Source organism: Acomys minous, assembly GCF_964271855.1.
Source record: "Acomys minous genome assembly, chromosome: 12".
NCBI classification, from domain to species: domain Eukaryota; kingdom Metazoa; phylum Chordata; class Mammalia; order Rodentia; family Muridae; genus Acomys; species Acomys minous.
The window spans coordinates 2,119,828-2,135,271 of NC_140493.1; the positions used below are offsets into that span (position 1 = coordinate 2,119,828).

The window sequence follows — 15,444 nt, forward strand, 5'->3', positions numbered from 1 at the left end:
CTCTCTCTGTTTCCAATAAATTAATGTAGTCAACTCTGAGCCTTGTGTGTCTCTGTCAGCCTTCTAAGGAGTCCACATCACATGGAACCAAAAGCTCAGCTTCCAGGACAGTCTCTGTCCCTGGGGCGGATGGGCAATGGTTGGGGCAGGGGGCTGTCTCTTAGTAGAAGGATGCATCTGCAGTGTGAGTCCTGTGTTCATTTCACTGAGGCGCCACTGCCTTTGAGAAAACACCCAGAGCACTTTTGCAGCCGCTGGGCAATAGGCATTGCGTTCTCCAGCACCTGAAGCTTAAGTGAGCATCGCTTGCATCCGGTGGGGAAGACTCATGTCTGAGTGGTCTACTGGAATCCTAAAGGCATGGATACATATACATGATGTAAGACTTAGAAACAAACAGGCAAGCAAAAAAGCTTGAGTGAGCATCGCTTGCATCCGGTGGGGAAGACTCATGTCTGAGTGGTCTACTGGAATCCTAAAGGCATGGATACATATACATGATGTAAGACTTAGAAACAAACAGGCAAGCAAAAAAGCTTGAGTGAGCATCGCTTGCATCCGGTGGGGAAGACTCATGTCTGAGTGGTCTACTGGAATCCTAAAGGCATGGATACATATACATGATGTAAGACTTAGAAACAAACAGGCAAGCAAAAAAGCTTGAGTGAGCATCGCTTGCATCCGGTGGGGAAGACTCATGTCTGAGTGGTCTACTGGAATCCTAAAGGCATGGATACATATACATGATGTAAGACTTAAAAACAAACAGGCAAGCAAAAAAGCTTGAGTGAGCATCGCTTGCATCCGGTGGGGAAGACTCATGTCTGAGTGGTCTACTGGAATCCTAAAGGCATGGATACATATACATGATGTAAGACTTAAAAACAAACAGGCAAGCAAAAAAGCTTGAGTGAGCATCGCTTGCATCCGGTGGGGAAGACTCATGTCTGAGTGGTCTACTGGAATCCTAAAGGCATGGATACATATACATGATGTAAGACTTAAAAACAAACAGGCAAGCAAAAAAGCTTTGGCTTGGCTTTCTTTTCTTCACGGAGTCCCTTTGGGGTTTGGAGCCCTGCCATAGCTGCTGCCTTGCCCCCAAACACAGCAAACCACAGCAGGATGATGGCGGCTGGACTGCCTCTTGGAAGCTGAGTGAACGTAGGCTATGTGCTTGCTCGCTCTGTACCTGTTTGCACAAGTCTAAAACAGGGGTGACAAAACAAGCCCCCAACTCAAGGCTCCGTGGGAAAGGAAAGCAATTACACACGTGTGCAACGGGTTTGGCAGGACCTGCCATAAGCAAACACTGTCTGCATTTCCTAGTTGTTGCTCTTTTGTAGACTATAAGGCAAAGTGTCTCCCAGGAATCAGAGCCACCAGCGGCCTCTTATTAAGTGCGTATCCATGAACAGAAGTCACAAGCTTGTGCAGAGAAATGTCCAAATTGATGAAGGGCCACCAGATTCCTTCATAGATGAGGGTCCTGCAAGTAGCAGCTGGACTAGCACAGCTGTCCTACGGCATTAAGGCTTGTCCCCGAACATACACTTTACAGCTGAGCGCATCTCTAAACTTCAGCTCCCAGAGCTCAGAAGAAGTAGAAGAAATGGAAGCCACCACAGTGAAAACCACTGAGGGAGTGGGACGGAGTGGCCTGAACAAAGGCCCTCATCAGAGGTAGAATCAAGCCAGGACCAGACATGTCTGTAGACAGAGGCCCCAGAGGGTTGGTTCCAGAAGGCTCCAGAGTGTGTGAGTCTTCTTGCCAGCCATCACACCAGGACATCACGGAGCCCCCAGAGGGTGCCAGAAGGTTCCAGACATCATGGAGCTGAGAAGCAGGGCCTGTGTGTGTCCAGACTCCTGACCTGGAGCCCCGGCCCTCTATGACTCTTTCAGAAACTTATAGAGCTCCAGCCTGGATGGGCCACTTCTCTGCCGCCTCCCCATCAACCTCTCCGCTCTTGCCAGCCAAGCCAGGCCTTGGCGGACTACTGGGCTGCCCTGCTGTCAACTCTCCCATCTTGCTGAGCTCCGGTTCTCCCTCTCCTCCTTCCTGGTCCGGCTGCACAACCTCAGCATCCTCCGAGCATCAGGGATTTGCCAGTACGTGGTAAGTGCAGTGTAGGGATGCGAACGGATTGTCGGCCTAAGTGGTTCTGGGATCAACTAGAAAACCTGTTTCTGAGCAGACCTGTGAGGGTGTTTCCGGGAAAGACCCTCCCGCAGAGTGGGCAGCTCTTTCTGGCAGTGGCCCAGCTATCAAAGGGCTCTGAAGGGAAAGGCCATGCTGCTTTCGCCTTCCTGTCTCCAGTCCTTGTGAGTGAGTGCGGCTAGTCGGCTAGCATCCTTCATTTCATCAGCCTTGTGTAGAGCTTCTCTGAGACCTCGATTCCAGACTGCGGCAGCTGGGATGTGAAGCCTTGTGGATCCCGCAGCCGCTTGGCTCTCAGCCTCTCTAGGGGACAGCCAGCCACTGCTGGGCTCCCCGGCCCATACTGCACGTGAGCCAAGCCCCTCCGCAGTGTGTATGCATTCTTTGGGTCCTGCTCCTCTAGGAACCCCTGGTTAACGTCTCAGGTCAGGTTAGGCAGGTGTCACAGGAGGACACTGGGAGTCAAAGAGGAGCTGTGATAGGCTCGTCCTGCTGAGCAGCATTCTGGGAAGGGTTCCAACCCCTGAGTTTGTCAGCCTGTTGTTCCTGCCTGCTGCTGCTGCTCTAACTGCAGCTGGGGGAGGCCAGCTAGCCTCAGACTTTGTACAGCTGTCTTTAAACGTATCGTAAGTGCCCGCCGAAGAGCAGGACATGCAGACCGGAATAGAGCACACGGCGTCATCGCATGGTTCCATCCCCAGCACGGCAGTGAGCACTCTTAAATGGCTTCCAGGGATCTTGTAGGATGGGATGTACTAATAGTGGGGGGGAAGGGGCACAGAATACCCCTGGATAACCAACTAAGGCCCAAAGCTACTTATGTGGTGGGCCCTGACGACAGGTAAATGAGGCAGCCACTGTCCCCACAAAGGGGCTCAGAGATACAAGGCCAGCTCAGCGTGAAGTGTGGGGCAGGAATGTCGTGGGTGTGTAGAGCCAACAGAAGGCCGTCTTTACAGATGGGTCTATGGCGGTGGGAGTGGGCGTTCCCACGGAAACTTCCCCTCAGGTGAGATTGTGACAATTCCGTGTGAGCAGAAAACAATCTATTAAGGGAGAGAGAGGAGGGGGGTGAGGAGGGGGAGGAGGAGGAGGAGAAGAGGGGGGAAGCCGGGGGAAGGAGAAGGGGAGGGGTGGTAAGCAGTGTGTGTGTGTGTGTGTGTGTGTGTGTATGTGTGTGTGTGTATGTGTGTGTGTGTGTGTGTCTTTTAAACTTTCATTGTACAAAGGATATAATTTATAACCAGGCTCAAAAATAAAAGTGAAAAAATAAGTAAAGATTAAATTTTAAGAAAAAAACATGGGGGCTGGAGAGATGGCTCAGTGGTTAAGAGCGCCACCTGCTCTTCCAGAGGTCCTGAGTTCAATTCCCAGCAACCACATGGTGGCTCACAGCCATCTATAATGAGATCTGGTGCCCTCTTCTGCAGATAAAGCACTCACATACAATACAGAAATATTTTTTAAAAAGAAAAAACATATACGCTGGCTTATTTCTCTTACACAGTCTTTCTTGTGGGAGCTGAAGAGATGGCCCAGCCACTGAGAACATCTTTTGTTCTTCCACAGGACCTGAGTTCAGTTCACAGCACCTATGTCAGGGGCTCACAGTCACCCCTAACTCCGGTTCTAAGGGATCTTCAGGAACCATTCATGTCGCAAACATTCACACAGACACACAGTCATACGCATAAAACTTCAAAAATCTGAATGAAATTGTAAGGTCACGTGTGAGGTGTTGCTCAAGCTTAGATCAAGAGATGAAAGCCAATGAGTTAGATTCAAAGTCGCATGCTTGGCCCTCAACAAGCACGGCCTGTCTGTTGCTGTGACGCTCACTTCAGACTCTCTCAGGAAGGCTGTCTTCCCTGATCCAGGCAGTGTGCTAAATCCAGTCAGCCAGTCTCCCCTTCCCACGACCCTTCATTTCCCCAGTCTTCCTTTCCCGCCTCACCCTTGTAATGAGAAGTAACGACTGAACTGGGGACAGATCTGCTCCCTTCAGAGGTCACCTCAACTCAGAACAAACGACTCCCCATAAAGCCGCCAGGTGAGTCTCCTCCATCCCATGTTGGGATGCGACCCGCTGGTCCCAAACCACAGATATTCTGGTGACTCAGCTGGCCCCAGCCCAGGAAACTACTCCAAGCTGAAGCCAGGCGCTGGACCTCTGGGCAGACTCCAGGCAGGCTGACGCTCGGGATTTGGGAGGCAGGGTTTAGAGTGCTGGCCCAAAGCCGTGCCTGCTAGCCTGAGACGGTTCTGCCTTCACTCCCCTCAAAACCCCCTCCCGACACACAATGAAACTGGAGCCAAAAAAAAAAAAACTGGCCTTGAAAATTAAACTCACTACCTCCTAGAAAAATACAAGGGACACGGAGCTGGACTCCAGATGCTCGCTTGCTGCTGGGGCCACATTGCCAGGGCTCTTTGCATTGGGAGAGTCAGTAAGGATGAACGTTGGCTTAGAGAAGGCCAGACCCACTGGTGCTGATGAGATGCGTGTGGCTACCAGCAAGCCAACCTTCCATCCATCGCTTTTCCATGAGACTGCCACGTTTGCCCAAAAAAGGAGCCTTTCGGATACCTGTCCCTCAGGCGCCAAAGCAGGAAAACACTCTGGCACTTAACTGCCTTAAAAGGCGGCTGATGCTGGGCCTCTGGCTGATGACGCGTGCACACACACACACACACACACACACACATACACACACACACACACACACACACACACACGGGCGCGCCCCACCCAGAGACGTGGGGAGCAGGAACTATTGTTCCCAAGACACAATGATGACGTAATCCTTCTCGCAAGGGAAAAGGAATGTGAATTCTCAGACAGACTCTACCCTCCAGCCAGCCTCGCTCAGCCCACCCCCACCCCCACCCTCAGAAAGCTGTCTCTCGTCCAAGTGTAGTCACCTTGTGAAAACTCAGATCAAAAGTATCCCTCAGGCCTGCAGGTAGACGTAAGGACGCTTCCCTGTGGGCTCAGCGTGTTGCTCCCAGCCCGCCACCATCAGCTCCTGAATTTAGAACGCAGGCCTGGGCCACCCAGTTATGTCTATCTTGGCCCAGCGTCAACCTGAGCCTGGCTCTGTGTGTATATGGAGGCAGCAGAGCTGGGGCTTTCTTCCGCCACCCTGTTCTTCATTCCTATTTGTTTCTGTGCCTATGCCTGGCCCCCAGAGAGCAGGGCGAGTAGCAACTACTCAAGAAGCAGTGGGTGTGGTGCACGCTTGTAACCCCAGCACTTGAGGTGCTGAGGCAGGAGAATTGGAATTCAGTCCTAGGCTACACAGGAAACTCCATGCCAGTCTGAGTTGCACAGTGAGACCCTGTCTCGGAGAAGGGGGGGTAGGGGACGGCGCCTGGACGGTAGGTCAGGAGTAGAGCACTTGCCAGGCATGTGTTGGTCACTGGGTTCTACCCTCAGCTCCAAAGCCAGGACTGGGGGAGTGGAGGAGTGGGTGAGAGGACAGGGGAGTCTCCTGTCCCTCTCTGTCCCTCTGCCAGGAGAGTTGACTGTGGACCCAGGCGCAGTCTCTTGCTTTCTCCACCCTACAAGTCACCTGCTCCATCATAAAGACCCGGCCTGTACAATAACAAGTCACCCAAAACTAAGTCACCTTACACCCACACCCCGTCAGGAGCCGTGGGGTGGCCCGGAAGTCAGGTCTAGACAGGCTGGCTGCTTAGCCACCGTAGGACATTTTTATTAAAGGGGCAAGCCTGGAGAAAATGGGGGAATAGGGCAAATCAGAGGGGCAGGATGCAAGGTTCAGGTAAGCCACAGGCCATGTCTCCAGGGTGGCACCAGCATCCCATCTGTGGAAAAGGGAATCTGCGACAAGAGGGCCAAGTCTTTGTACAGAAGGGTGGGGTTTTCCCCCCCTAGTCTTCCTCAGAGGGAAGGATTCAACACTCACGGGAGCCTAGGCCCCCAACACAGCCAGCTGAGCTGCAGGGAGTGCAGCCACCACTGGGGGCACTCATGTCCAGGCTATGGGCGCCAACTCCGGGTGTCTGTAGTGGGGAGGAGGTCAGACCTGGACCTCCAGTGACTCCATCACTGCAGGGAGCTGTATGAAGAACGGGCAACGTGAGAGTGGAGAATGAAGGAAGGGCTCAGGGAAGCCTCCCGCCCCATGCCTGCCAGGGAGGCCCACAGACAGACTTCTCCAAGGAAGATGGACCCTCCTCAGCACCAGACACGAGGTTGGGCTCCCCCAAAGGAGTCCTCTAGACCCAGAGTGCACCCAGAGAAACACTCCCTAAGAAACAGCCCCCTCCAACCCCGATCTGCACAGAGGCAGATAAACCTCTTCTGCCTGCTCAGGGGACTGAGGGGATGAGGGGACGGATGTCCCACCATCCCCAAGTCACTTACCCACACTCCCTGGCCCAAGTCCCAGACCAAGCCTGTGGCAAAAAAAAAGCAACAGCTAAGTCAATCCACCTACCAACCAGGGTCCCCAAGACAGATACCTCCCAGACCAGACAGAGCCTTCCAGCCTGCAGGCCCGGTCCCTGCTCCCTCACCTGCTCTCCTCGCCCTCCAGCAGCCTGCGGTAGGTGGCGATCTCGAAGTCCAGGCCGAGCTTGACAATCATGAGCTCCTGGTACTCACGTAGCTGCCGGGCCATGTCCTGCTTGGCTCGCTGCAAGGCAGCCTCCAGCCAGGCCAGTTTTCCCTTTGCACTGCCTGAGGCCACATCCTGCAGGGCCTCCAAATCTTTGCCTTTCTCCAGTTCACAAGGCTGCGAATGAAGGGAAGAGGAAGCTTCGACCCTTTAATACAGTTCTTTACGTTGTGGTGACCGCCCCTCCCCTGCCCCCAGCAACCATAAAATTATTGTGTTGCTATTTCATAGCTGTAATAAATTGTAAGTGTCTGATATACAACCTCCAAAAGGGTCACGACACACAAGTTGAGAACCACTGGTCTAGACCATGAGATTTAAAAAAAAAAAAAAAAAAAACAACCTTTGCCCAACCTGTGCACTCAAGATGGGCAGTGGAGCCCACCAACTGGGATGGCTAAGGACTCTGTCTCCACGGTGGCCTTCCTCACACCGGGTAAGAGGGAAGAAGTATCAAACGTCCTTCCTCAAGACAACCGTGGTTGGTGCTTCATAAGGAACGAATGGGGTCTGGAGGTGCAAGTCTGCAATCCCAGCTACTCAGGAGGCTGAGGCAGGGGAATCAAAAACTCCAAGGCCTTCCTAGGCTCCGGAGAATTCGAGGTCAGCTTGGGAAAGTCTCAGAGGCCTCATGCCGCACTGAGGAAGGACAGAGGGCTGAGAAGTGGCTCAGAAGTGCTAGCCTACTGTGGGTGACTCGAGGCACAGCCCCCCAGTCCCACCCAGATGGCAGACACACGAGAAATACAGACTCCTCTCCCATAGGATCTAGGGCGCACACCTCTGGAAATACTAGCATAGCATGGTCTCAGTGAGGGTGCCTGCTGCTTAGGCAATCCGGGCAGCTGTGGCTCATGGGAGACTCAGCCACTGTGGGCCTTCCCACGCCTTCTGTCACCACGGGAACCTCAACCAGGCCATCTGCCTCAAAGTCACCGGTTCCTGGACAAGGACCCGTGCCCCATGAATGCTCCCCAAGCCCAAGACACTTGTATCTGCAGAAAGTAAGCGCCAGAACTGAGTCCTGGGTACAGGGCACAGAATGAGGCAGGCAGATGTAATAGAGGAGGTTTGTGGGGGCTGGGGGGAGGGTAAGAGACTGGGAGAGAGACGGTATCCATGAGCACCCTTGTGTGCCTGAGCCTCAGACTCCATCAGGGCCTGCCTGGAGGAAGCAGAAAAGATGAAGGACAAGAGCCAAACACGCAATATGCTATTACCAGCGGGGGCCCGGCCCCTCTCCCGTCCCCCTGGAGTGGCCAGGGCTTTTCCTGTGTGCTTTATGTTTCCTCTCTCTAGGACCATGTTCCTCTACAGCGGTGCTCTCCAACCCGCGGCTCATGCATGACCCCTGCACATGTCCTGCATATCAGATGGTTATGTTACAACTCATAACGGTGGCAAAATTTACAGTTGTGAAGAAGCAATGAAATAATTGCCCAGTTGGGGTCGCCACAGGTCGCAGCATCAGGGAGGTTGAGGACCGCTGCTCTGGGGGCCTGGAGTCGGGGCCTTCCCTCTCCTGTAGGACACTAAAGGTGAGGTCAGGGTAACTGAGATGGACCCAAAAGTAAAGGGTACAGTTGGGAGTGGCAGAGATGGCGGCCCACCAGGGAGCGTGTGCCCTGTGAGGAGTAGCCACGTGTCTCCATGGGGAATCACGCCAGCTCTTGGTGTGTGTGCATGCATGTGTGTGTGTGTGTGTGTGTGCATGCATGTGTGTATGTGTGTGTGTGTGTGTGTGTGTGTGTGTGTGTTGGGGGGGCTTGTTTCTCTGTATTGTTTGTGTGGGTTTGCTCGCTTGTTTGGGGACAGTGTCCCCTCAGTATTCTAGACCTTCCTGGACCTCACTGTGCAGCCCAGACTGGCCTCAACAGGAAATTGTTCTGCTTAGGCATTCCAAGCACAGGGATCAGGGCTCTATTTTACATTAGATTTGTCAGCGATGGGCATGAGGCCCAGGGCTCAGGTACCACAGGCAAACTCCTGCTCAAGAGCTGGAACTCACACTCGTATAAGCCTTGTCGCTCAGGCTCCCCATCAGCTTACTGTACAGCACAGGGTGGCCTGCAGCTTGAAATCTTCTGGGTGCTGGAGCTACCACTGTGTTCTACCACACCCACCTTGCCTTTCACGGGGTTTAAGGAAAAACCAGAAAAATTAGTTTGACTAAGGCAAAACAAAAACTCAGTGACATTTAAATATATATTAATATATATTATGTATGTATATATATGCAAATATATATAAAGGGAAGATCAAACATATGTATTGATAATACCCTCTTTGTTAATTGTCTCTCCATATAAAACAATCCAGGTAAAGGAAGGCATGAGCTACACAGGCATCCAACAGTCTTGTGTACATGCGTGCACACACGTGCACACACACACACCACTTCTTCCACAGGATGAGGGGATCTAGAGAAGGGCTAACGGGTGACGACGCATCCCCTGCTCTGCTCCCCCTCCCCACGTCCCAAGCCCAACACCTCCCCTGACTCTGAGCACCACCCACCTCCGTCCTCAGCTGCTGGATAGCCTGGTTAAGCCTGTTCAGGGCCTCCTTGCTGTGCCTCGGGGTCTGCACACACTTCTGCACGGTGGCCTTCATCTCCTCACACTGGGATGGGGTGGCAGAGTAAAGGGGAGATCAGGGAGGAGAAGAGAGGCTAATGCAGCCCCACCCAGACACGGTGTCCCGGCCCGGTCCTCTCCTCCAGCGAGCATCTGGCTCTCCACCCTGTAACTGGGAGAAGTCGGTGCTCCGTCCCAGGATGGTATCTGTCCAGGGGCTTTGCGGGCTGGGCAACCCGAGACTCACCCCTACAACAGGAAGAGGTCACTGTGGAATCAAGCTCTGAAGCTTACACATATGACCATCGCTTAGGAAAACCCATGGTAACTCCTAATGTTAAAACACATCACACTTAGTATACTTCTGATATATGTGTGTGTGTTCACATGTTATGTGTGCAGGTGTGTATGTGTGTTGTGTGTGTATATGTGCGTGTGGGAGCATGTGTGTATATGTGTGTTCTTTGTGTGCATGTATGTACATGTGTTGTGTATGTGTATACGGGTGTGCAGGAGCACTTGTGTATGCATACGTGTGTGTACATGTGCTGTGTGTGTGTATAGATGTGTTTTGTGTGTGTGTGTGTGTGTGTGAATACAAGCATGCCATGGCGAGCATGTGTTGGTCAGAGGACAGCTTTTAGAAATCAATTCTCCTCTTCCCTCGCGTGAGTCCTGGGGATCAAACTCAGGTCCCGCGTCTCGGCAGCAAAAGCCTGAACCTGCTGAGGCATCTCACAGCATCTCACGGCACCTCACAACACCTCACGGCACCTCACAGCATCTCACGGCACCTCACGGCACCTCACAACTCCTCACGGCACCTCACGGCACCTCACAGCATCTCACGGCACCTCACGGCACCTCACGGCACCTCACGGCACCTCACAACTCCTCACGGCACCTCACGGCACCTCACGGCACCTCACGGCACCTCACGGCATCTCACGGCACCTCACGGCACCTCACGGCACCTCACGGCACCTCACGGCATCTCACAGCATCTCACGGCACCTCACGGCACCTCACGGCATCTCACGGCATCTCACAGCACCTCACAGCACCTCACGGCACCTCACGGCACCTCACAGCATCTCACGGCATCTCACAGCACCTCACAGCACCTCATAGCCTTTGTGGAGCGGAGGGAGTCTGTGTAGCCCTGGCTGTCCTAGAACTCACTCTGTAGACCAGGCTGGCCTTGAACTCAGGATCCACCTGCCTCTGTCTCCCAAGTGCTGGGATTAAAGACTTGCGCCACCAGCACCTAACTCACCAGCCTTTTTTGTTTGGTTGGTTTGGTTTTTTTTAAGCACAAGGTTTCTCTGTGTAGCCTTGGCTGTCCTAGACTGACTTTGTAGAACAGGCTGTCCTCAACCTCACAGTGATCAGCCTGCTTCTGCCTTCCGAGTGCTGGGATTAAAGGCGTGCCAAGCCTCACCAGCCCTTTTTAAATAGAGTCTAAATATGCAGCCAAGGTTGACTTCAAACTCAAGACCCTCCCACATCTGTGTCATAAGTGTGGGGGCTGCAGGAATGCTCCATTATAAGCTAAAAAATACTCTTAAAACCCAGGCATAGGGGGCCGAGGTATGCAGCTCAGGGTAGAGGCTCACCAACTGTGTACATCTCAATTTTTTTTTTTTTGTGCCACAGCAAAACAACCACTAGAAATCCATATAAGTCTCCATAATTTAATGAGTGCTGCTGATCAGAGCTCAATGACATCGGTCCAACACCTGCTCTTTCCTCAAGCCCAAGGCTACACATACATGTGCTGGGAAACGCTGTCTATAACAGATGGGGTTGGTGTCTGCTCACATGCGGTCATGTGATATGTTAACAGCCTGTGAACGGAGACACTGGCACTAAATCGCAGTCTCAACTGGGACCCCACCCCCTGTGGAGCAGGCCAAGTGTTAGATGCCTTTCTCTGTGAGCTATCACTGGGCAGGCTGGGGCTCTTTCCATACCACGTACAAGGAAAGAGGGACCCGTAGGGGAGGAAGGGACACTGGGTCAGCCCAAGCCAGACTGTCTGTGTGTGTGTGTGTGTGTGTGTGTGTGTGTGTGTGTGTGTGTGTGTGTGTGAAGTCTGTTTGGAGGTCAGAGGTCAGTTTTGAGTGTTGCTCCCTAGGACTGCTGCGGTCTACCTTAGCTCTGTGTGTGTGTGTGTGTGTGTGTGTGTGTGTGTGTGTGTGTGTGTGTGTGTTTGACCTTGCTTTTTTGAGGCAGGATCTCTTACTAGAGTCCAGGTCTTGTCACTTAGGCTAGGCTGCCTGGCCAAAGACCCCCAGGGATCCTTCTGCCTCTGGCAACACAAGCACACGCCACCACACCCATGTGACTCAGGCTCTATGGATCAAATGTGGGTCCTCGAGGTTGTGCAACAAGCACAGCTTTATGGAATGTGGTGCCCCCAAGCCCCGGCTTCCCACACTATGTTTTAAGCCAAAGCCCTTCACTCTGAAGGACAGGGGGAACCACACATGCCTCCGTCCAGACAGGGACCTGTTCATGCCAGCTCAGTACAAGTTTCGCAGGTGGAATATGGGGAACAGACAGGGTCAAGCTGTAAAACAACATCTCCCATAAACTTCTCTTGTGCCGCATTGCGCCCCCTTTCTGCTGAATGTGTCCTGGGTAAGTGTGATACAGCCGACAGCCTGTGGCTGGTGACACTTAGAACGCCTGGTGGTGCCCAAGACCCTCAGCCCACGTGACTAGCGGCGGGCAAGGCTCACCATGACAGAGGACCTTCAGATGCCGGCAAACCTCTGGAGCACCACAGCCTCACTTCAGCCTAAGATGCTCACAAACGCCTTCTCTCTGAGAACATTCCACCTTGGTAGCTTTGTGACCTCGCTTGGTTGCGGTTACAGGGTTCTGACTGGAGTTTCAGATGGAAGGAGACAGTGCTGTGAGCCCAGGCAGGAAGAAACCTATATGAGGAAAAACTTTCGCCTTTAGGACCCACTTTACTCTGTTGTGCGACTGCTCATATTTGGTGTAATTCTTTTTTTTTTTTTTTTTTTTTTTTTTTTCTTACAAGGACAGTGTGTGCATGGGGCTGGAGACATGGCCCAGTGATTACAAGCATTTGCTGCTCTTGCAGAGGACCTGGATTCAGTTCCCAGCACCCACATGGTGGCTCACAACCATCAGTAACTCCAGTTCTGGGGGCTGGAGACATGGCTTAGCGGTTAAGAGCACTGTCTGCTCTTCCAGAGGTCCTGAGTTCAATTCCCAGCAACCACATGGTGACTTATAACCATCTGGAATGGGATCTAATGCCCTCTTCTGGCCTGCAGATGTACATGCAAATAGAGCATCATATACAATAAATAAGTACTCCAGTCCCAGGGGATATGACACCCCCTTCTCATATCTGTGGGCACATGGCACACAGGTGATACACAGATATACACGCAGGCAAAATACTCATACACTTAATCAAATCTAAAAAACAAAAAATTAACATGGCGCACACCCCATGTCCACATGTATACAGCCAGGAACAGAGTTACAAGGTGGACAGATACTCAGTGATGTCACAGTCCATCACTGCAGGCAGGCACGGGAGCCGGAGCTGGAAGCTGATGCTCACCCTGTATCTGCAGTTGGGAGGCAGGGAAAGAGAGGGAGGAAGGGGAGGGAGGGGGAGGGAGAGGAGGAAGGGGGAGGGAGAGGAGGGAGGGAGAAGGAGGGGGATAGAGGAAGGGAGGGAGACAGAGAGAGAGAGATGCCCACCACAGCTCACGTTCTCCTTTTTTGTTCAATCCAAGACCTCAGCCCATGGCATGATGCTGCCTATATTCAGGGTGGGTTTCCCCAAGTCAGCTGACCTAATCTAGAATCTTCCTCATAGACCTGCCCAGAGGTTTGTCTCCACAGTAATTCTCAATCCCATCAAGTTGGCGACAATCGAAATTAACCCTCACAACACACTGGTGAAATAGGACATCTCCTCAAACAGTGGCTATGGGTGTGCCCTCTTCCGCCTGCTCCTCCACTGGGTGGTTGTTTTTCTGATGCAATTGTGAGTGTTCTTTACGTCCTGGGTCGGGCTGCTTCTCACGAGTACCACAGATACTGCCTTCAAGTTCTTAGCTCGTCTTTGCTCTCTCTGTGGCTTATTTTGAAAAATACAAGTTCTCAGGTTTTTTGTTTGTTTTTTGTTTGTTTGTTCAAGACAGGGTTTTTCTGTGTAGCCTTGGCTATCCTGGACTTGTTTTGTAGACCAGGCTGGCCTTGAACTCACAGCGATCCTCCTGCCTCTGTGTCCCGAGTGCTGGGATTAAAGGCGTGTGCCACCACTGCCCGGCCAGTGTTCTATTTTTAATGTCCTGGCGACGACCTTTTTTCTGTGTTGCTCACGTTGCAGTAGAGTCAGTGATCTTGAAGACAGATGTCGTGGAGAAGAATGACAGAGGCTTGGGGCCCTGGAGGATAGTAAATGACTGGATATCCTTGTGATAGGAGAAGAGGGAGGACGAGGCAGGAGAAGATGGCATCGCCCTCAAGATCCCCAAGGTCTCCAAACGCAATACAAAGACCACACAGAAAACTGCAATGGCCTCTGTGTTACTGGGGTTGCTCAGGGTCAGCCCCAATAGGCCAGGTTCAGCCACTCATCTTTTGTAAGCCCAATTGAACAAGCAAGTAATAGTGAAAACAAGGGAAGGAGGTTTATTTTATGATCAAATTAGGAAGAGGGACAAAAAACCAGGATTTTAAAACAAGGTGCAGAAGATGAACAAAAGAAAATATTGATATTAAATTGAGCGTTAAAACTGAGGATTTGGCCAGGCGGTGGTGGCGCACGCCTTTAATCCCAGCACTCAGGAGGCAGAGGCAGGTGGATCACTGTGAGTTGGGGGCCAGCCTGGTCTACAAAGTGAGTTCAGGACAGCCAGGGCTACACAGAGAGACCCTGTCTTGAAAAACAAAACCAAACAAACAGAAAGACCACCACACGTCAGTGGGCCAAGCCTCTGGAGCGAGATAAGTACTTAGCGGCATCTGCCTCCTGGAAGACTGGATGTGCCCCTTCTCCCCTCACTCAGAGCCATTTAACAATGAAAACTCCATGCACAGCCTATTCCTCGATGTATACTAATCTCTCTGACCACCCCTCACACTCACACCTGACAGGACCCAGGAGTGGGACTCTCTGATGGCACCCTGTTCACCCAGGTCTGTAAGTAGTTAATCTTTATTCATATGTCCTTTTGTGGTGGTGCACTTAATTTGTATATTCCATTGGAAGAACCAAGAGTTGCCCCCAGCCAGGATTTCTCCCAGAAACCAGGGAAGAGAGGCACCAGGTTAGACTTGGAGGCCAGTGTTGCAGGATATTTGGTTTCCTTGTGAACCCCAAGATTTTAAGCTGTAAAAACCTGTTTCTTGTTTGGCGTGGTTGAGCCCTAACACACACGTTTAATCTGAGAGCTTCTGTACACAGGATTTGATAAAGTTCACCCTAGGCCAAGAGGCCAAGCAAGAAGAGACCAGCTGACAGGGATTAAAGGGCAGGAGGGGCTTTGAGTGGAGAAGGAGCTTCTTAGCTCTTTGGCTTTTAGCGCTTGGTTTTCCCTCCTGGGCTGCTGGGTGGGCTAGCAAGCATTTTTAACTTTTGGGTTTTGGCCTTTTCCTCTGGGACAGGAGCTGAGGAGGAAGGCCAGCTGGGCGCTTTCTCTGCCTCTCTGAGCCAGCAGGCTTTCACCTCAGCATCTGGCTCCTGAGTCTTCATTGGTAAAATTGAAAGTTTGGGATTTTCTTTTTTTTTTTTAAACAACAGGGCAGAGTAACATTGAGGCACACACAAACTGGACACAAATCAGAAAAGGTCTCACAAGGACATCTGCCAGTTAAAGGAGAATCCTGTAAAAGGCACACTGCAGGAGACACACTTGGCTGAATTACTGTTTACTCGGATAAGGGAAGCCTAATTTTTCTGGACTTTGATTTTTAATGTTTATTTTATTGTTGTGTGTCTGTGTGTCTGTCTATCTGTGTAAGTGTGTGTGTCTTTCTGTCTGTGTGAGTGTGTATGTGTCAGTCT

The 15,444-nt window shown here is 51.9% G+C and overlaps 1 protein-coding gene across 1 annotated transcript; it reads right to left on the bottom strand.

Annotated features, from left to right (window-relative positions):
- Positions 1-5,833: 5,833 nt before the first annotated feature.
- On the bottom strand, positions 5,834-12,322 carry LOC311579286 (keratin, type II microfibrillar, component 7C-like). The gene is made up of 5 exons (XM_084749720.1): positions 12,125-12,322; positions 9,322-9,426; positions 6,704-6,921; positions 6,552-6,583; positions 5,834-6,243 (listed from the first exon to the last, which is right to left on the bottom strand). Exons 1-5 carry the CDS (start codon positions 12,125-12,127, stop codon positions 6,080-6,082), a joined length of 522 nt encoding a protein of 173 aa, XP_084605846.1. The 5' UTR covers positions 12,128-12,322; the 3' UTR covers positions 5,834-6,079.
- Between the last annotated feature and the right edge of the window lie 3,122 nt (positions 12,323-15,444).

Excerpts from the sequence above, each read along its gene's own strand:
- LOC311579286 (XM_084749720.1), bottom strand. Across the intron at positions 6,922-9,321 it reads TCCAGCAGCTGAGGACGGAG|CCTTGTGAACTGGAGAAAGG; the intron begins GTGGGTGGTGCT and ends CTTCATTCGCAG. Across the intron at positions 6,244-6,551 it reads ACTTGGGCCAGGGAGTGTGG|CTCCCTGCAGTGATGGAGTC; the intron begins GTAAGTGACTTG and ends TTCTTCATACAG.